Below are 21,784 nucleotides of genomic sequence, written 5' to 3' on the forward strand. Positions count from 1 at the left end.
CGAATCGCAGCCCACTTCTATATATATATAGTGCATGAAGACTGCTGGGAAGACATTTGTATATTTCATGCGCTAGTCACATATGTGTGGCAGCCCCATACTTTGCATGTACAGTCAGTCAATTCCTGTTTATGGGGATACAGCAGGGTTAGCAAGGGAGGCATTCTGAGAAAGAAAGATAATATATGCACATGATGTAGTTATTGTGGCGGAGTGGACTGGAAATGCAGGAGGTATGGAAGGATGTGTTCGACACCTTGATTGAGGATGAGTGGAGAAGGGTGAGTTTAAAATGTGGGTCAGACAGCAGAGAAAGAAACTGAACATTAGTTTGGAGTGTAAGAATATATGGTGAGGAAGCAGATTTGAGTATCTCTGTGGAATGGTAGTTCAGATACAAAGGTGTGAGGTGGAGGGACTCATGGTGGACATGCAGTAAAAGAGTGTTGCGGACTTTGGGATGGCAGGAATCATGAGGGAAGTTCCCAAACCAATATTTGGCTGATGAAGTGCAAATTTAATGGTGCAGCGAGCTGCTAAGCGACCGCGGACGCTGTCTAAGACATTTAATTTAGGCATTGTCCAGCGTCGCAATCTGCTTTACCTTCCCAGAGAATTAACCCCACCCCAAGATGGAGTATGGTGCTCTCAACGCACCACTTTTATGTTATCGCTCAGCCATTTGGTAAGAGGAACGTTGGCTGACCATGATGAAACGGCGGGCCGGGAACTCCCTGTTACTATTCACACACCTCTGGCAATCAGGCAATTTGAGAAACTGTAATGTCAACAAGAAGCATTTATTTACCAGCAGTATCACAGAAAGAAAGCTCTGACTCCTAACACAGAATCCCAGTGTTATTCAATGATTTAATCACAGTTCTATAACACAGGCACCTCAGTCGTAAAATGAGGTAAGGAAGGGGGACAGAGCGAAGAAAAGGTGCAAGCTGGTGGGATAACATTGGTCCCAACAAAAGAGAGAGAGGGGGGAAGAAAGAAGAGGGTAGAGTGTCATTATGACATCTAAGGAGAGGTGCAAATGGTCAGGTGGATGTGTGTGACTTGAAGGAAGCAGCATGAAGTGTGAGGCAGGAAGCCATCCAGCCCTGAAAAGAACAAGGGCTGTTGATGCTCTGTGTTTAAAGGGACCGAAGTAGACTTGGGGAAAGCCAAAGGAAAGGTAATGTGTCTGGGACCAGTGCGTCTGGGAATTGTGTGTGGGCTTGCTCCATTCCCGGCTCTGAACCTCGCTCGCATGCTTCACCAGCCCTCCAGTCACCAACTGCTTGTCGCAGATCCCAGACAGACCAACAGTTCCGATCTGCTCAAACCTCCCGACTTACAAAGCCCAATGAGGGGCATGGCTTGGGGACTGAGCAACTCGCTGGCTTGGTGTCTTGGAGGTCTGTCTTTCCGTCACTGAAATCTGCCAAAGCTCTGTCTCCCCATTGGCTCGCCTTGTATCCAGGCGATGTTTATTGGCTGCACCTAGGGTTTGCCATGCTGCCTGTGTCCAGAATATGGCATCGGCCTTCAGGTTTTCCTGTTGGGATTTGTGGTCGTATGGCAGGTTAGCTGCCAGGGTAGCTGTCATTTCTTGAAGCGCGACTGTGTCGCTGATGCAGTGCCCCTCTACCAGTACACACACTGGAACTGGTACTCATTTCGCCGACCTCGGAAGGATGACAGGCTGAGTCAACCCCCATGGTGTATTAATTCAGCAGCCGACGGGGCTTGAACTCAGGACCCGAGGATCCCAAGCCGCCACCCGAACCACTGAGCCAACACCAGGCTCGCCGTTGGGATTTGATAAGCTTCCTCAGCCCAGTGGAGCGTGGTTCTTTCTGGTGGATGTTGAGCCGTTTTCACTGGTACTTTGTTGGCTTTGTGGTGTTTGACTGCACTGTTTTCTCACTTTATATATTGAGGTGTTTGCACTGTGGAGGTGAGATAGAGATAGAGAAGAAATGGTGTCACTATGGAGTTCAGATCCTACATAAACACAACACTTATTTCCTTTCCACTGATGTGGGGTTGGGGGGTGGAATTTTTTGCTGCACAGGAATTCTTTATGTGTATTATATGTGCTGCCCCAGGGTTTCAGAAAACTGTCACATCAAGGAAATCAAAAGTTAAAGTTCTGGGGTCTTGTGTTGTGCTAGTCTACCTTTGTAGTCTGGAGACTGGCACTGACAAAAAAGCAACAGTGGCTGCAGGTCTGTGAAAATGGTCAGGAGGAGAGTGGGAATTGAAGAAGGTAGATAAAAGGATTGCTGAACTGTGAGTATAAGTTTTATATGGAGATTAGTAGCAGTGGGCTGGGTACCTGGTGTGGATGGAAGAAGCAAGCGTGGCAGGTTTGAGTGAGTAAAGAAGGAGAAAAAGAGGTCGACCTCAGCTGAGATGGGACGATTGTGTGTATGGAGAGAGTTAGCTGGGGATAGAGGGCAATGGAGGAGTCAAGATGGGGCAACAGCAGCTTTGTACCATTTAGGTGTCACCACGTATAAAGGGAAATGAGACGTTTGGTGTTTGCTTAATGGTTATGGTGGCTGGCTTAAGATATATGGGTCTTGAGTTTGATCCCCTGTTCTCAGTTGAATTAACACCAGCCTCGTTGAATTAACCAGGTTGACGGCCTGTCATCCTTCCAAGATCGATGAAATGGGTACTGGCTTGCTAGTAATGGGCACGGCATCAGCGGTACAGCCTCACTTCCAGAAAGTGATGCAACTAGCAGCCACAGGCTGCATATGAAACGACAACAACATAAATGAGGAAGTAGAATAAGATGTCTTGGGTTCTTGTATTAGTTATTTATTAACCTCGGCCATCGAAGATGGACGGAGGTTACTGTTTTCACCCCTGTCTGTTTGTTTGTGAACAGTATTACGGAACAACTCCTGGACGGATTTCGACGAAACTTGGTGGGGGGATTAGGTATGGTCCAAGGATCATGCCATTAGATTTTGGACTTGGCCCAAAGTCCAATATGGCGGCCATTTTGAAAAAATATTAGAATTTTTGTTTTTGCATTTTTGTGTCTACATGTTGTAAGTGATTTCCAACCCCAAAAAATTAATTTGTTAAAAAAAAAAAAAAATTTGCAACTTTTTTTTCAAAAAAATTTCGATTTTATTTGAAAAATATTTGAATTTTTTTTTGCATTTCTACATGTTTTAAGTGATTTCCAACCCCCCCAAAAAATTTGTTAGAGAAAAAAACCCAGAAATTTTGCACCTTTTTTTTTTTTTTTCCAAAAATGTCGATTTTTTTTTTTTTTTTTGCGGGGGGGGGGGGCATTTCTCCATGCGCGTCGATCTAGTTTAGTTTATTCAATCGTGGTTCAGTGGAGTCTGATCCGTTTTGACCTGCAGTGAATAGGATATCGGGTTCACTTAAGTGACCCAGCAGTATTGGCGGCGGAGGTTTTGCACTCTACCGAGTGCTCCCGCTCGAGTTATTAATGTTGTTATTTTTACATCCTTGTTTGAGGATCTCTAAGACTCTCGTTGTTGTTCTTGTTCTTCTTCTTGTGGACTTTTTTGTTTCACAGCCTACAGTTTTCATCAAAACTTCCTGAAACTTGGCATTTATATGTAAAAAGACACTGCGCAGACAGTAACCATCTCCAATTGTGAAAATTCATCCTATAAAAGAAGTTATGATGTCATAATGTCTCCGCTAATGGAAATGGCTGAAAAAAATTATCTCAAACTGGGAAAGCTTTTTGAATTCTGTTTGCAGGAATGTAACGGGGCATTAGCAGAGATAATTTAACTCACAAACAATACATCATTATGATGCCATATCCGTTTTTATGATGTCATTCCTATTTTTTCACTCTTTTTGTTTCACAGTCCAGAGTTTTCATCGGATCTTCGTGAAAAGTGGCATGTATTTGCATAAAGTCCATGCACAGGCAGTAACCGTCTCCGATTTAGAAAATTCTTCCTAGAAAAAAGTTATGACGTCATAATATCGCAATGGAAATCGCATAAACAATTATCTCAAACAATGCAAGCTTTTTGAATACTTCAGATGGAATTGAATAGGGCATGAGATAATTTACCGCACACCTGATACATAACTGATAACTATGACGTCATCACTAAGAGGACGAGGATCTTGGCTCATTTGAGCTTGTTTGTTGAGTAAGTCTGGATTGTATTATTTAGGAAATTAACATTGCATGATCACCTCATTGCTATGGTGAGATGTTTGTAAAACAAGGTGTGAATTGATAGCTTTTTTAAATGCATCTTTTTTTTTTGTGGCAAGATATCCCTTGCATATTATGCAGGTGGTGGAAAGCTTTATTATTTATTTTGAAAGCGGGTTCTGTTTGCTTTGAGTTTGCTTGATCTGCTTTTGATTTCTCTGCAAGCACAGCCACGTCGAGAAACTATGGGCCTGCCTGGCGGTTTGTTTGGCTCCTTTGAAAATTTTATACATTTTGTAAAATTACTTTTCTGTATTGCATAACTTGAATTGTCTCATTTATATATTTCAAAAGCAACTTTGTTTTTATTTTATTATTTTATTCTGCACATGAAGCAACTACTTGATGAGGTGACAAAACAATTAATTGTTGTCTGCATTTTCATGATTTAAAAATGTTTAAAAAAAAAAATTATCTTCCATGTGCTTTTGTTTGCTATAATCCCCTTTAAACCTGCCAAACTGATTCTTCTTTTTTATTCTCTTGTTTCCTCAGTCCTCCTGCTTGCACAACTCTTCAATAAATACCTCGCACATCTAGCCACCATGTTGAATGATGTCTCTCCACCAGTATACCTGCCTGCTCAACTTCTTGGGTCTACCTCTCTGCCGACAAGTCATTACATCATCCCAATCTCATCCCACTCACACAGCCTCATTCAGTCCTCCACTCAAACCAACGACTGCTTCGTCAACCCCTTTACTGATTGTATTCTCTCAGCAACACCTGTTTTATCTGAGAGACAAAGAGTGGCACGGTTTGAAAGGAGTCGGTGTAGAAGGAACAATTTGAGGGTAAATGGAGCTTCAGTTGATATTGGGTCAAGGAGTACAGGAGTTGAGGTTTTGTATGATGAAGATACAGGTATGGGGCAAAGTATGTCCGTGAGCTCTGCGCATGCTTTGGAAACAGAAACTGCGACTACAGATGATACTTGTCTCAACTCAAAGTTGAATTCTGAACAATATCACTTTGATGTTTTTCCTTCGACAACTTTCATCCGAACACACACCGAGTTGCAGACTGAAGACATTTTCTCATTCCAAAAATGGTCTCGACTATTATCTGTTGATGCACCCTTGGATAAACTCCATCAGTACCGGGATAATGATTTTGTCCATGATGGTCCATCTCCAGAATATGTGGACCATCAATTGCTTTCAACCTCGAACGTCAAGCTGAGAGAGGCACCAGTCTGTCTGTGTTCTTGTAGAACATTCCAGACTTGTCAACGTCGGCCAAGCATCTCTTCTATCAAGCTCACTTCACGCCGGAAACGGCAGTTGATAATCCCATCTGAAACCGACCCAATCACTCATTCTCCCTCACTTGTAGAGTTCCACCGATCACCTCCACCCACCCGTTCTGTCCTGTCATTCATACACTTCTGGGTGTCCCCAAAAGCACATAGAGAACCCATTCATAAGTGTGGATTTATGAAGTATCCATATTGCCGCAAGAAAGAGCTGAGGTTGAAGCTGGGGCTTCCCTCAAGCAAAGATGCAGTGCATCTAACTCGCAACAAACAATTGACTTCTCATAATTCCATGCCTAGTATAACCCAAGCATCTGGAATAACCGATGTATATACTATGAACATTACCTTTGACATCAACAAAGTGGAGGGAGCAATGCACGGAAAAACAAACATGGAACATAAAGGAACGAGGATTGGATCAATTGGTGATGATGGGAAGGGAGATGAGGGTCAAAATTTGGTTTCCCGATTAAGCAAGCTTACTTGTCTCCTTCACCATCAAAATTTGTCAAGTAAAGCTCCGAAGGTCAAAAGGGAAATTAAGCAGAAAGTTATTGAGAACTCCATGATTCATGGGGTCAGAGAGCAGGAGCGGTCATGTGGTTATCTTCCGGAGCTTGAATTGGTGGATGCCAAGTCTGACAATGTGAGTACAAAATTTAATTTTTTTTTTGTGTAATACAATTTGATGCTCCCTGTATTTTTGTCTCCTGTCCTCATGGGCTACCAGAGACTGAGTTGTGCAATGTTGTGATAAATGTTTTTGTTTGGCTGATGATTCATTATGTAGATTAACGATGCTAACCTAAGATGCATCCCACCCACTGTCCTCAACCCCCAATTTGTCCTTCGAAATTAAATGCTGCACTTGCTTTCTATTTGGTCTGCTCATTTTTTATTTGCTGTAGTTTATAGGAAGCAATAAATAGTTTTGCTTTTTAAGGAAGTCAAAATTCTAACTTTTCTTATTCCATTTGAAAAAAAAATTATTTTTTTCTTTTTGTATAAATTTCCTTTTCATCTTTCTCCTTCCTGCTCTCTTGCAACAGGGTCTGTCTCTGTCTTTCTCTTCCAAGTCGGCACTTTGGACATGATGTAAAGCTACAGCATTTCTTACCAAAGAACGATTTGCTATAAGCAAAGCTTGCGATTTAAGAAACAAAACAAACAAACAAAAAAGGACTACAAGGTTCCCCACAGAAAACCAGGAAATTTGAGATTTTGAGCCATGCAGAGTAGTTGCCAGGTGCGAAGTTTCAATCTTTTCCATCTTGCGTTTTTAGAGATAGAGGGCCAAAGTTTTTATTTATTTTCTTCCCTTTTCCAACATGGCTGCCACCCCACATTAACTATGACCTCATAATTATTATTAAAAAAAATTCCGCATGATGAGTTGCATCTATGGTCAAAATTTCATTTCAATCTGATAAGTAGTTACGGAGAAAATTTGCACATAAGTACAGACAGACAACCCGAAAACATCATGCCACCGGCGACATAACATTTGAATCGCAGCAAATAATTCAAATAGAAATATAGATGGTATCCAATCCAGTAGTATTCCTTGAGCATGTTTGAATCTGATTGGATTTGTGATGATGCATGCAGAAAATGTGGCTGAAAATTTGTCATGGATATATGTATTTGCACTGAATGATAGACATTATGGTATACAAGGGTTATTTGGATGGGAGAGAGTAGAGGGCTAAACCCGACTCTGGCATAATGGTTAGAGCATCCGCTCCAAATCTGGGAGTTCGGGAGTTCGAAGCCTGGCTGAGTCATACCAAAGACTTTAGAAATGGCATGTGCTGCTCCCTGGCTTGATGTTCAGAATTTAAAAGGATAGAGCACAGACGAACAAACTGGTAACCATTGTGCATGATTTATGGGCCTGATGGCCTGCTCCGTGTTGAAGGTCTTTGGAAGGGACCGCTTTTTTTTTTTCTTTCTAAATCTGTTCTACCTACCAGAGGCAGTTTTGCTCTTTCGTGTGAGGATGCTTCAGATTTCTCCAAGACTTTTGGTTATAAATGGAAGACTTGTGTATGTTGATGAACTATTTTTATAGGCTTGGTGACCACTACCCAAGATCATATTTTCTGCTTTGATGCATGACCTGGAAAATCGAGATGGCAGCAAGTGAGATCATGTTGTACCTGGAACACAAATTATAATTTGTTCGGTGAAAGTGTATCTCCTTGAAATTTGCACACGATTCGATGAACAGTATGGTGGTGATTGCCTGTCAAGGACGTGTATTGAAGAGCATGTTGGGGTGGGAGAAGAGTTGAAGACCAAAATGTTTTTTGATTAATGAGGCTATTACGATTTATATTGTTCACTGCCTACATGTACAATATATTGTTACAGTTCTAGGAACCGTACGCATGCAACATATAGGTGTCCCAAGTCAGTTATGCCGTTAAGTATATGTGTAGACAGAACCCCTCCTTCTGTGTCGTGGGAAATCGAAGGGGTGTGTTGTGATGTTTTTTTAGTTAGGGTAATAAATCTTTATATCCCATCCTCCATTGCGATCCACGGTACCCGAGTGCTTGCAGCCTTCTGTTCGCTGGCAACAACGTACCACGGTCCACCTGTTGTCTCTGGAGGTTCGTTTTTCCGAGACAGAATCTTCGCTGTCGCAGTTCCTATTTGGCTTCTCCGAATGCTCCAACTCTTTCTTGAGTCCACACGGGTGGAGTGGACGGGCCTCGCCGGTGCCTGGCCGAGGCCTCACCCAGAAAAGGTGGACCCATGGGAGCCCCGTCCAATCAGTGTCGGACAGTGACGTCAGTTTTGACCAAGGCCCCGCCCCACTGAGGGAGGTCTATAAACCATTACATCATCCTCAGTCTTGAGTTCTTTGGGGGTAGTTCGTTCTGTGCTTGGAGGCCGGAGTTGGTTGGAAAACGAAGGGGTTCCCGCTGCTTGGCTCCGCTCACGTCTCGCCCTGACGCCCGACTACTGGTCCCGGCCCACTCGAGCTCCTCCATGGACCCGAACTCCACATGGGCGGCTGTGGACCTGACTGCAAGACCGTTGGCAGGTGCCGCACCATGGAGCATTCCTTTTCCCGAGACTCAGGTATTCGAAAGAACTGCGACCTCAGCCCGCCTCCCTCCCTGGCTGCAACAGTCCTTTGCCTTCAACTGAGTTTATTTTGTCCGAGTGTGTGGCGCCAGTCTAATAAGTAGAAACTGTATAAGTGTTTTCTATCATTGTAAATCTTGCCTGTATAATTCCCGCGTAAGTTGCTGTAAATTGTCGCACTACATCTTCTTTCTTTCCCCTGCATAACACCCCAATAAACCTGTTTCTGTGCCACATAAATTTCCTCGTTTATTATAAATAAAATGTTCCCAGTTCGTTTCCATCCTTTCTTTCATTGGTCCAGCATGGTTCGGATCTGAGTTCAAGCCAGGTCTTTGTTCCCATTAATCTGCTCATCCTAGCCGGCACGTCTTTGGCAGTTCCACTCGACTGCACCCGAACCGGAGTTGGTAGTCGGTAGTTGTAACTCTACCACAGTCAATAGTGACCCGGTCGAGCAAGATGTGCCGAGGGCTTGGTTCCCCGGTAGACACCGCGTGGTTAATTAGGTAAATTAGTTCTAGACAAAAAGACCCTGCGCTACCCGGTGGAGGTATTGGCGTCCACGGTCGGTTAAGCGACCCGCCGCCTCACGGAGTTATCCGGAGCGATGGCCTCCAATTCCGGGGAGTCTGGTGGGAGACGACGTAACCTCCCCCACCTAGCAGTCGTTCTCGCCACTGGTCCCCGGCCTGCAACAATATATATATATATATATATATATATATATATATATATATATATATATATATATATATATATATATATATATATATATATATTAGTGAAAGTTTCCACACCAATGCAATGTATCCCCAAAGCCTTTGAGTTGAGTATTTTTCGTGATGCATGCAAACATGCATTACTCAGTTGGGACTATTAACCATAAATGAAGGTAAATTTTAAGCATCCTCATAAAAGATGTCTTTTTGGTTCAAGTGGACAGAATGCCATGGGCAAAGAGTAAATTGGCACTCCTGAGGGAGAGATAATCCACTGTGGTTCGTGCATCATCGTGTCGATAAGGTAAACATAACTAATAACAAATGGTCCATATTTAAGATTTAAAAAAATGAGCTTAACATCTCATTTAAATGCCAAAACGACATCAAGATTTTTCCAAGCACACACCTTGCATTTAGCAAATCCCACAGGATGGTGCCCTGGTAGCACTCTTACCTTTGAACTATCTATTATGGATTTGTTTCCTGACCTCATCTATATATCGCTGGATTGGTGTTTCTGATGAAATTTGTCATGATGTTTGGAATTCATTGCATCACAAAGTACACCCTCCCTCGTATGGAGGTGAAGCTGGATGTCCTTTCTGTTAATATTGGTGGATGTCTTTCGCAACAGGTTGGTGAGTCATCACCAAGAATTTCCACAAATCGATTCCAGTAGAACTTTGAAACCCTGCAAGCTGGTTTATATAGGAGTAGTAGTAGTAGTAGTTGTTTTATATCCATTGGGATCGATCTTTATTAGAAAACCGTTGTTCTGGTGTACCAAAAAATGCATTGCTTCTTTACCTCCACTACCAAAGATGGACGAATAGTGTTTTCTTGTGTATCTGTGAGTTGGATATCCTAAAGTTGTGGACAGGTTGGGCGTGTGACAAGGACTAATTGATTAGATTTTGAAGATCCGGGTACTAGCATTTTAAGAACTTGGTGGATGAGTTTGTTCGGTGACAAGAACAAGCCTATTTAGATTTTGGTGAAGGTCCAGATACAGATCTGGCCTCTCAGTGAAATACAAGATGTAAACTGTTCAGCCTGGCAGAGGTATGTACTTCACCAAGTGCTGTTCTAGTTTTGAGTATTGTAAACAGCTTCTTCCCAATTCCATATCCTAGCGATGCAGGTCATCGCCAGGTTCTAGACAAATCCCTTTTATGTCCCTAATTTTTGCCATGTCCATAATTATGCAACTGTGGATAACTTTGAAGTCTCAACAAGTGTCCCTGAGCGCCGGAGGGAGTACTCAGTTTTTACTCTGTTTTCCTTCTTGTTTGTTTGTCCAGGCAATATCTCAGCCATCCTTTGATCAAGGAAGCTGAAATTTGGGGACAAAAGTGAAGATGTGCTTTGGCAGAAAACGCTATTTTTTTTTACTTTTCGATTAATCAAGCAATCAATTGATTAATTACTTAATTATTATAGATTTATTAATTATTTATTATATTTCTCATCCTGGCAATATCTCGGGCATATTTTGAGCTCGGAAGATATTTGGACGTGACTGTGACCAAGTGATTTGTCTATAAAGGGTAAATTTGGTTTATTGATTAATCAATTAATTACTTGATTTTCAAAAAGTTACACATTCGGATGAAACGGTGATGGTTTAGGTGTGCTATTCAGCAATTGTTTGAGAAATTAATTATTTAACGATTATTATTAATTTATTTTAATTGTGCAATAAGCAATCTTATTGTACACCGCTCCTTCCCAATTCCGATTCCATGTGCTGCAAGGTGGCATTGCCGGGTGCTGAAGGTGCCCTGGCGATGTCGTGCGCTGGAGAATTGTTATTTATTTATCTGGCATGGGGTGGTGTACTTTGAATGAAGCCTGGTGTTGGCTTAGTGGTTAGGGTGGCTGGCTTGGGATCATAAGGTCCTGAGTTCAAGTCCCGTTTTCCACTGAATTAACACCAGGGGGGTTGACTCAGCCTGTCATCATCCTTCCGAGGTCGGCGAAATGAGTATCAGTGTGCTGGTTCCGGTGTATGTCCCGGTGAGAATAGGTGTGCCATATCCCTGTGTGTCGTAAGAGGTGACCAGGGTTGGTGTCAGGAAGGGCATCTGGCCATAAAAAAAACATTGCCTCAAGAAGGGAACCATTATTGCATGGAGCCTGCAAAAAAGCTAACTCTTGCTCAGCAGGGGAAAATGGCTGTAAAAAGGCTGTTTTGGGTGTACTTTGAATGTACCGCTACTTGTTTGATTATTTGGTTAGGGACTTTAGCTGGCTGTCCCATCTGAATTTTGGCTGTTGATGTAAAAAAAAAAAAAATTTTAATCCCATTATCTGAAGGAATAGGCCACTGTGCTAGTACATTGGCCATACTTCCTGCTGATGGAGGTTAAATTTTTGATCAAATCAATTGTAAGAATATATTTGTAATGTGGAGAAGTCAATTGATAAGTTAAAGTTAACAGGGTTTGTGTAAAGTACAGCCATCATTGGTCATTACTTCCTCCAAGTTTCCTTGTAGTGAGGCAACTTAGCTAAATATAGCATAACAATTGTGCATTTTGTGAGGAAAGCACCAAATTTGGCATACCAGTAGCCTATCATATTATGAACAGATTTGGATATTGGGCCATCTCAAATTCAGCTGCTGATGGCTGTGGCAGCCATTTTCCACTGCCATCAAAAATTTTGAGATGGCCCAATATCCAAATCTGTTCATAATATGATAGGCTACTAGTCTGCCAAATTTGGTGCTTTCCTCACAAAATGCACAATTGTTATGCTAAGTTGCCCCACTATTGTACAATCTTAGATGCTCAAATCTCGGTATTTAACCTTTGAGTAATAAATATATGATTGCAGTTTTAAAAATACAAAATGTTTGACATTAAAGTGTTGAAGAAATGATTAATCTTACACTAACAAAGTAAAATATAAGTTTATTGCAGTTGCTTGATGAATGTTGTCCTTTAAGACTTATTTTGAAGTACTTGAGCTGAGCAAATCTAAACGATATAACTGTACCATAACATCCACCCCATCCCCAAAATGCACATAATGGTAGGGTCCATAGATGAGCTTGGCGGGTGGCTCTTCCTTTTGACTCCTCATTTATTTATCTTTTTCTCTCTTCCTCATACTCTGTAGCCGCTGTGAACACAGTAAGTTTGTTTTGGGGAAGTTGTCATAAGATGATCGAATAAAAGGCAGCATTTGCTGGAGTACCACGATAGCATTGTTTACGTTGGAGACCACCATGTTGTTAAGCGGGGCCTCATCTATATATGTTCTTTTGGAGTGTTCTCCAAAAGAGAGCACTCTGTTCTTTTGGAGTGCTTGCTTGAGCCCTTAAAGGCAAGCTGCTTGGCAAGGGATATCAAGCTGCTTGCTAACGGAAAACATGCCAGGTCATGTTTTTCCAAGATTAAAGCACCATCATGCAAAGCCATCCACTTAAGATCTATATTACATTATCCTGGTGAGAGTACCAGCAGGAGACCCAGAGAAAGCTTGGACTATATTCCAATATATGGAATGGTTTCTCTTAGGGCCCTGTCAAACCTTGACGTTTTAGCCAGCGTATGGCAATGTATCAAAATGTCTCTACAACGCTGGCGTACGCTGAACTATTGATATTATTTTTCAGTTTTGGGTGTATTCATAACGAGTTGGAGGTATGCATAACGTGTTAGTAATGTACACAGAACGTTTCGATAACTTATACCAACGAATGCTTAGCGTGTTGTCGGCGTTCACAACCTATGCCCAACGATAGTCTAACTTATGCATAGCGTGCGGCAGCATATCGCCGATGGTCATGTGGTGTAGCCTATTAATAGGCTGCCGCTCAACGATTTAAATCATAACCGCACTAGAAATCGAAGTGTCAACATCACCGTCATGCCGAAGAAGAAGAAGAAAAAAAAAAACCATGGAGTCTGGAACACTGACTGGTTCCTCCTGTGAACCCCATTTTTATATACAAATTCCCCTAAACGCTGCCAATACGCCATTATACGGTAGCTGTAAGTTAGAAACATGTCCAGTAAGTTCTGTGGTCGTCCGGAAGACGTCAGATACGTCAATATGCATTGGAGATACGTTACTCATAGGTTAGAAATAAGTTTCGGGTACGCTAAATATTACCTCGACGTGTTTCGACTTATGAGTAACTTACAAGTAACGTGTGTCAACGATCGCATAACGTGCCTACAACTTATGGCCAGTGTATGTGGAACGTGTGAGTCGTACGCTGGCATACATTGAAAAATTTTGAGCATGCCTAAAATTTGTCGACGAGCTCGGTGTACTACAACGTATGCCAGCGTGCTTCAGTGTGCTCTTAACGTATACAAAACTTACCCATAACGTATTCGACGTGTGCCAGCGTATTCACCAAATTTTTCATGCATCGGCATACGCTGGCTAAAACGTCAAGGTGTGACAGGTATAGGGTATTCCGTGTTGCAGCCAGTTTTCTTCGAGAATTAGAGCACTTGAAAAACCGATATATATATATATATATAATTTCCAAAGTCCACTTTTATGTCCCTAATTTTTGCTATGTCCATAATTATGCAGCTGTTGATATCTTTGAAGTCTCAACAAGTGTCCCTCTTCATATTCAAAATTTCACGAACTTTCATCCAACAGTTCATAAGTTATGATCCCTCGTGTTTGACTTTTATTACCGGAGTCAAAATTTTTCTGTCCAACTTTTTGGGGTTCACCTATAGGGGCAAAACCCCTGGGCGCTCATCTGGTAAAATAATGATACTGAGGATTGAGTCAACGTGGGATGGAATCGGAAAAATGTACCAACAAACCATATACTGTAGGTCGAAGCAAATGCCTATTTTGGGGGGAACCCCCCAAACCCTCTTGGACCCCCCCCCCCAATTTTTATTTTTTTTAAATGTCGTGAACAAACTTTGGCATATCACAGATGAAGGTTGTGGTCAAGTTTCATCAAAATTGTTTGTGTGGTTTTGGAGAAGAAAGCAAATACTTGTTTTGGGGGGCAACCCCCCTCACCCCCCATAGGAATTTTCAGTCCCTGTGTAACAGTTGCATCCAGAGAAACTGTTGCATATAAAGAGAGAGAGAGGTGCTTTGCACTTCCCTTGATTGCTGCAGGAATCTCTGCTTCAAACAACACCACCGTTGCATACTTGTACCGCACAGGAACAGAACTCGAGCTAATGAGCAAAAAAGCAAATACTATGGCACGTAGGTGGAATTTGTCTTGAAAGCCATTAATTAGACGTATTGTCTGATGTATATTCCATGTTTCAATGTATAGCCTTTGAGATGTGAGCACCAACATGTTTTGGACAGACAGACAGACAGACACACCAACGTGAATTTTGAGGATTTTCATTAAAAACTCAAGAATGTGGAAATGGACATTGCTGAAATTTGGAACACATCACCTCGATGTACAAAAGATGTACTTCTGAAAGTTGCAGCCAATTTCGTCCAGTTGAAGGCAATAAACGAATTTTCAGTCCTTGTGTTAAATTTGCATTCCGAGAAACCATCCCATATCAAGGGAGGGTTGCTATGCATCTCTATTGATTGCAAATACAGGTTCCTCTGGAATCGAGAAGCAATGTTTTTGTCTTTCCAAGCAGTTGAATGAATGATTGTGGATGTCTAAGTTCAGATTAATAAATAGGTTTTAACAGAACCTGATACTTATCTGACATTTTAATTTTTACTTGTATATTCAGCCTGTATTAGACCAGTTTTGATGTAGGGTGTAAGGACAGAGCTAAGGATGATGTTATGCATGTGTGTAGGGTAACACAAAAGGATAAGCAGAGCAGGTGTAAGAAAGGCTCAAAGCTGCTGTGAGTAGTAGTAAGGAAGAGTTGATAAAGGGAAGATTAAGGTGATTGGGCATGTGACAAGCTATTATTTATTTATTTATTCCTATGCAGCCAGTGGCTTCTTGGCTGCATCATTTTCTGGGGGCGCTGTTGTGCCACTGATGCAGTGCCCGTTACCAGGAAGCTAGAACTCATTTTACCGACCTCAGAAGGATGACAGGCTGAGTCAACCCACCTGGTGTTATTTCAACAGTAGAACAGGGGTTTGAACTCAAGACTCTAATATCATAAGCCTGCTACTTTAACTGTTAAGCAAACACCAGACCTATGTGGCAAGTTGGAGAGAGTCTAAAGTCTCTCTAAAGTTGGAGAGAGAAATGAATCTAAAGAGTCACTGGTTTAGTGGTTGAGGAATCGACCAAGTGGTAGGCTGAAAGATCGGGAAGGATGTGATCAGCAGGGACATGAAGTTGTTGGGGTTAATGGAGGAAAATGCTTCTGACAGGAATAAAGTAGAGGGGTCATCAGCTGACCAACCCCCTTGTATTATATGGGAAAATGATTGTGTCGTAGTTGGGAGGGGGAGGGGCTACAGTTGGGATAAACTACAGACCCTGTGGCTTTCTTGAAAAACTTATCTATTACCACGTGGATTAAAAAGCAGGGTTAAGCAATTTGTCTGTCTACAAACATCAGTTTATGATTGAGGAACAACTTTTTCAGTTGAATGTTATATTTTGAACATTAATTGGAAAATGAACCTGTAGTTTAGCAGTACTTTGGCTCTGAATCTGTCCCAATCGCACATGAGCAGAGGAGTGGAATTTTTATTTATTTATTTAACTGTCTGGCTGTCTGGCAGTCAAAATGGAAAATCATTCCAAACAGGAAACTTACTGTTTTTAGTGACGTTATGAAGGAAACAAACAGGTATAAAGAACTAATGTATTGTGCTGGATAAGGTGATGTAAAAGATGCTACTTCAACGGCGGTAAAGTTTCGAATTTTAAAAATATTTTTCTACAACTTTTAAAATCTCTTATTTTGATTGAATTTTATACTTGAACACTGTAAAACATAAATCACCTTTGTTGGCACCTTCACAAACCTTCAGTTTCACAATACGGTACTTGGACAAAATATGATGACATTTTACATTATCACGAACAATCAAAATTGTCACTCGCAGACCCCGCCCATGTCCTTGTTTCTCAAGACTGGGGTACGGTGATCTGTGAACTCTCCGGTTTTCAAAATGGATATGTCGAGGTTATAATTAGCTTGTCCTCCATGCAGCAGAAGATGGTGTTTTGCACAATCACGTGTGTGTGTGTGTGTGTGTGTGTGTGTGTGTGTGTGTGTGTGTGTGTGTGTGTGTGTGTGTGTGTGTGTGTGTGTGTGTGTGTGTGTGTGTGTGTGTGTGTGTGTGTCCGTCCTGGCCGTAACTTTTTTTTTAAACTTTAACAATTTGAGCTTTTGTCATCAAATCTTAAACAAACCTTTATTATGAGGTTGTGGAGAACACAATGAATAAAATGTCCAATTTTTTTTTTGAACTCGTTTTTGTCAAGTTTAGTTCAAGTACAAAGTTGATGCAGATGGCCTTTGTTTTTTCAGGTGCTTTCTAGTTTATTTTATTTAACCTGATGTAAAAAAAAATATATATATATACATATTTTGGAATGTGAGAGGAACAAATTGAATCTGGTCTTCTCATCTCTTGTATGCATACAGTGCAGTAAACAGGACTGTACCTGGCTAAACATTTAGCGGGAGAGGACATATGTTAAACTGAGCTACGATACTTCCCCTTCCATCTCCCCACCTTTTGAAATCCTGGATTGACGTCTGGTTATTTTCAATAAACCGGTCACCGTAAACATGATTAATTGCAATTGCTCCATTCAGTTTAAAAGTGAATTGTATGGTTTATGAAATACAAAAGATACACTTTAACCAATGGGAGGGTGGTTAAGTCCTTGGGAGGGGGGGGGAGGGTAAGGTGGGGTGGTTTGTGTATTACTTGCTTGGTCATTCCTCACCAAACATCCAGTACAAACACAAACTTTGCACTGAGGTATGCCCAATCATGCCAGAAAACTTTGAAAGGTATTTGTAAAAAATTTTTTTCCAGTTGAGCGATAGCGGTTAGCATTCCTGAAATCAACGTCGTGTCAATTTCGTCAATTATTCCCATGATTTTTTTTTCCCCTTTCTCTCCTCTGGCAATGTTCAAGCTTTGCATTTTGATTTCTTTCCATTAGGTTGTTGATTATTTTTATTTTAGGACAAAAATAAAACTGTGATTGCGACAACTTGGTTTTGGACCCTCAATCTATAAGGAGTCCAGTTCACCTCCACCACTCCCTCCTCATGTGCATGCTTTTGTTGTTCTTCATCTCTCCCTCCCTTTACCCCATCTTTTGCTCATTTCTACTTGCAATGCATTTCGAGAGACAAAAATAAATCACGACCTCAACTAGTCTTTCCCCAAATATTGTATTGCTCAACTATCCACATAGCGTAATATCGATTTAGGGTTAGGGTTAGTATCAACTAACCCAACTAAGTATATAAAAGTATCAACTTGAATATGGTTGTATGAGCATTTGCAACAGTGGTTTTGGAATGTCGGGGATGCTGAAAAAATGTTTCCTCAAGATCTGTCTTTACTCTCATGTCCCATGCAGTTAGCAAACATCTACATGTAAGAGAGAAGGTGAGTGGCAGTGGGAATAGATTCTCAGTTTTCCCAATTTTTGCTTGTGTAATATCTGGATATCCCCTTGTTTTATATATGAGGGGAGCAGTTTGACAAACTAATGAAAGGCCTACCTTGCCAGCTCTGTTAATATTTCATGGCTCTTGGCATAGTTCTAGGTTAACATTGTTTATCCAAACAGCCTTGTTTAAAGAAAGCGATGAACTTGAAAACAGCAGTCTTGTTTGTTTGTGTATCATTATGGCCTGTTTTTGTACAATGGAGACTCAGGCTGGATGTTTTTCCTCTGTTGCTTTGGTGATGCAGGTGGCTCAGAGTGCAAGCTGGGCCTGGCGATTACCGATAAACCGCAAATGCCCCTCTGCTTCCTCCCATGGTACGTATCCTCAGGTTTCCTTTATAAGCAGGTCAAAGTTCACCTTTGAGATTTGCTTTTGTTTGTTTTGTAAAATGTAGTTCATTGATCCACCCACAAGTGTGGATGATATTTGTAGATGAAAGAAATTTTTTTTTTTGATTGGGCGTTTGATTCTGTGATTTGTGTTTCATATGCTGTTGGTTTGTCCACTGTCTCTCACAAGGTCCTCTTGGGGTGAAGTAGAGGGTGGGGGATATTGTATAAGCTTATACAATATACGATATTGTAATAGCTTATACAATACAATAAGATATTGTATTGTATAAGCTATTTGACATATTGTATAAGTTGAAAATGGTGGAACTTTTGACCCACCCTGCCGCATTTGTCTCGTACATCACCTCTGTTTTCCCAACCTTTTCCCTTTTCTCTTCTGCTCTCCTCCCCTTTTTTTTTAATACTATTTTTGCATTTCCCAAATCTGCCCTCTCCCCCCCCTTAAAAGTACTTTATGTCAAAAGATTTAAAGCACCAATAAACTGGTAGATATAATTAATGTACGGAATATAGGTAGTGGTGGTTTATTTATTATATAATGTGTGTGTGTGTAGTTGCTGTCTGAGGGAGGGTCTCGTCAAAAGGTGGTGCTGTTGGTGTTTGTTCATTCGCCTCCCCATAACTCTCCCCCCCCAAAAAAAAACATAAAAGAAAAACGAAGTTGTATTTTTGGAACTACTTCCAGCATAGTTGCAGTCTTTGAAAGCCAGTTCCGGCCACTGCTAAAAGCAGCAACCGCTACCCACAGCATTGGCCAGCCTACATAGGCTTTTAAAGCTGAAGAGTCCACCCTATCTCTCCTTCAGACAGGCAACAAGCATCCTCTTCCCTCTTCAGACCTCGACAAAATTACGAGCTGGTCCAACACTTGGAATATGTCTTTTCCATCCCATTCTTCCCTCCAAGCCTTCAAGATAGCTGTTCGCCACCACCCCAACCTATACTCTTAATATCTTTTACCCCCAACCCAAATTATGCCATTTCCAAGCTCTCTCCTTTTCCAGGTTATTGTGTCCCCTCTCCTCTCCCCCTCTCCCCTCCCCTCTCCCCTCCCCCTCTCCCCCTCTCCCCTCCCCTCTCCCCTCCCCCTCTCCCTTATCTCTTTTCACTTATCGGTTTGTTACTTATCTGTTTCATCCTCACTTAACCCCTCTTCTTACTGTTTAATTCAGCTTGCCTCGTCCTGGTGGCGGAGTTGCTTTCTTCATCCAAAAAAATCTATTCCTCACTCCCCATGCACTGCCCTTAATCCCCTACACCCCCAGGAATACCTCTGGTTACGGCTTCTCCTCCACTCCAACCCCATGTTGCATGTATGTTGTACCGTCCACCAAACAGTGATGACTCCATTTACATCTTGCTTGCCAAAAACATGGACCAACTTCTATCCTCTCATCCCAACTCTCTCTCTTCCTCATATGTGGTGACTTCAATTGTCATCATGCCAGTTGGCTAGGTGTGGGTACCTCTCTCACCTGTCATGGCACCTCAGCAAAAGGTTTCTGCGACTCATTGGGACTGACTCAATCGGTCAACTTCCCAACCGGGATCTCAACCAATGGTACTCCATCTCTTCTGGATTTGGTTTTCACCAATTTCCCTGCAAATGTCTGTGGTTCTTCCTCTGATCCAATCGGTGTGTCTGACCACGTGCTTGTCAAAGTAGATGTTTCTTGCTGTGAGAGAACCACCTCAGCACCGTCGAGTCTGGCATTTCACTCAGGCCGACTGGCCAAGGATGGCAAGCAGCAATCAAACTGCCACACTGGTTTCCCATTTCTAGTTTTTCTAATTAACTCATCCTGGGAATTTCAAAGAAATTTGCTCTCTCTCATTCACAGATTTATCCCCTCTCGTCTTCAGTTGTTCTACCCTTCCTCCTGCCAATGGAAAACTGGTGCTTGTGGTGAAGCAGTTGTCCTGAAACAACTTACCTTCATCTCATGGAGGGCAAATCCTACTGAAGGCAATCTCAGTTCCTGCCACAAAGCTCGGAACAATTGTGTGTCTCCCCTCGGGAGAGCCAGAAAACATCTTTCAAATCTCAAGTTTCAACTCTCAAACCTGTCTCCCTCTTCCAAATCCTGGTGGCCTCTAGTTAAGTCTGTTGCTGGTGTATGTTCCCCCTCCATCCCCTCCCTTACCTCAAATGGCTGCACAGCTGACACTGCATGTGAAAAGGCTGAATGCTAAAACTCTGTTTGCTTCTCAATCTTGTGTCCCAAACCCATCACTTTCTGTACCCACCTTACCCAGTCACACCCAGCTGTTCCTGGACTCTGTCCTTTTCTCCTGGCAAGGTGGGGAGTTTGCAGTCAATCCTCGACTCTGATTGATTAAGCAACCGGTTCAGACAGCATCAGCCCACGTGTCATAAATACCTGCTCTGCTGCTCTTGCTCACCATCTCTCTGTTGTATTCACCCTCTCATTTACTCAAGGTCATCTGCCATCTCCTTGGAAATCGGAAAACATTACCGCCCTGCATAAAAAAGGTGCAAAAACAGAATCTTGCAACTTTAGACCAATCAGCTTTCTCCCAATCATCAGCAAGGTCATGGAATCCATCATCACTTCAGACATTAAATCCTTCCTCTTGTCCAATGGCTTGATTTCTGAACATCAATTTGGATTCACACGAGGTCACTCGACCCTGGATATGCTGCTTCTGCTTTCCCAACAATGGATGGAGGTTGTCAATGCCAAACGTGAGACCAGAGGCATACCCCTAGACATATTCTGAGCTTTCAATACGGTCTGGCACCCCACACTGCTCACCAAACTGTCTTCCTGTGATGTCCAAGGCAATCTCCACTCATGACTCAGACTTCCTCTCTTGTCACAGTCAGCATGTGTCTCTTCATGGAATTCTTTCATCCCCTTTTCCTGTCCAGGCTGGAGTTCCTCAAAGCGGTGTTCTGGGTTGTTTTTTTTTTTCTGTTTTGTTGTTTTTCTGGTTTTCATCAATTATCTCTCTGACTGGAAAATTCGCTTTATATCTTTGCTGATGACTCCACCCTCTGCCGTACCATCTGTCATCCCTTATATCGGCAAGCAGCAGCCTCTTCACTCTGCAGATCTGGATAATATCGCAAGCTGTTTCAACACTTGGAACATCTTTTAATCCTAAGAAATCTCACACTCTCACTTTTTCTCTCTGGAAGGACCATCTGGACCCCCCCCCCTCAATCTACTTTCTCAACAATCCTCTTGAAATCCTTTCATTCAAGTTTTTGGGTGTCACTATCTGCCATCATCTCTCCTGGAAAAGCCACATTTCCAAGCTGGTCTCCAAAACCAGTCGTTGACTGGGAATCCTCCATCATGCAAAATCCTTCCTCAGCACACCTGAGCTCTGGACCACATACAAGGCTTTCATCCACAGCCTGATTGAATTGATCAGGGGTGCTATGGGTCTGATTGGGGGTGAGCTGTGCAACTGTGTGGCTCGTCATCCACCCGGCTCTGTGCTCTTCTGGCTGGCCAGCCTGACACTGCCAAGCTCGATGCGCAATGCGTGCCGGGTGAAGGGGGTCA

The 21,784-nt window shown here is 42.2% G+C and overlaps 1 protein-coding gene across 4 annotated transcripts in view; it reads left to right on the plus strand.

Annotated features, from left to right (window-relative positions):
* LOC147033128 (uncharacterized) overlaps positions 1-21,784 on the plus strand; it is a 38,054-nt gene that overhangs the window by 1,561 nt on the left and 14,709 nt on the right. For all 4 annotated transcript variants that reach the window (XR_015055447.1, XM_085871238.1, XM_085871239.1 and 1 more), the window contains exons 2-3: positions 4,721-6,129; positions 18,140-18,209. Coding sequence is in view for 3 of the 4 variants with exons in the window: in XM_085871238.1 (XP_085727364.1) it covers positions 4,771-6,129; positions 18,140-18,209 (1,429 nt within the window). In the remaining variant the exon portion in view is untranslated. The remainder of the gene's footprint in view (positions 1-4,720; positions 6,130-18,139; positions 18,210-21,784) is intronic.

This window comes from Eptatretus burgeri, chromosome 2, assembly GCF_056783735.1.
Source record: "Eptatretus burgeri isolate ZD-2024b chromosome 2, Ebu_testis_v1, whole genome shotgun sequence".
Classification (NCBI taxonomy): Eukaryota; Metazoa; Chordata; class Myxini; order Myxiniformes; family Myxinidae; genus Eptatretus; species Eptatretus burgeri.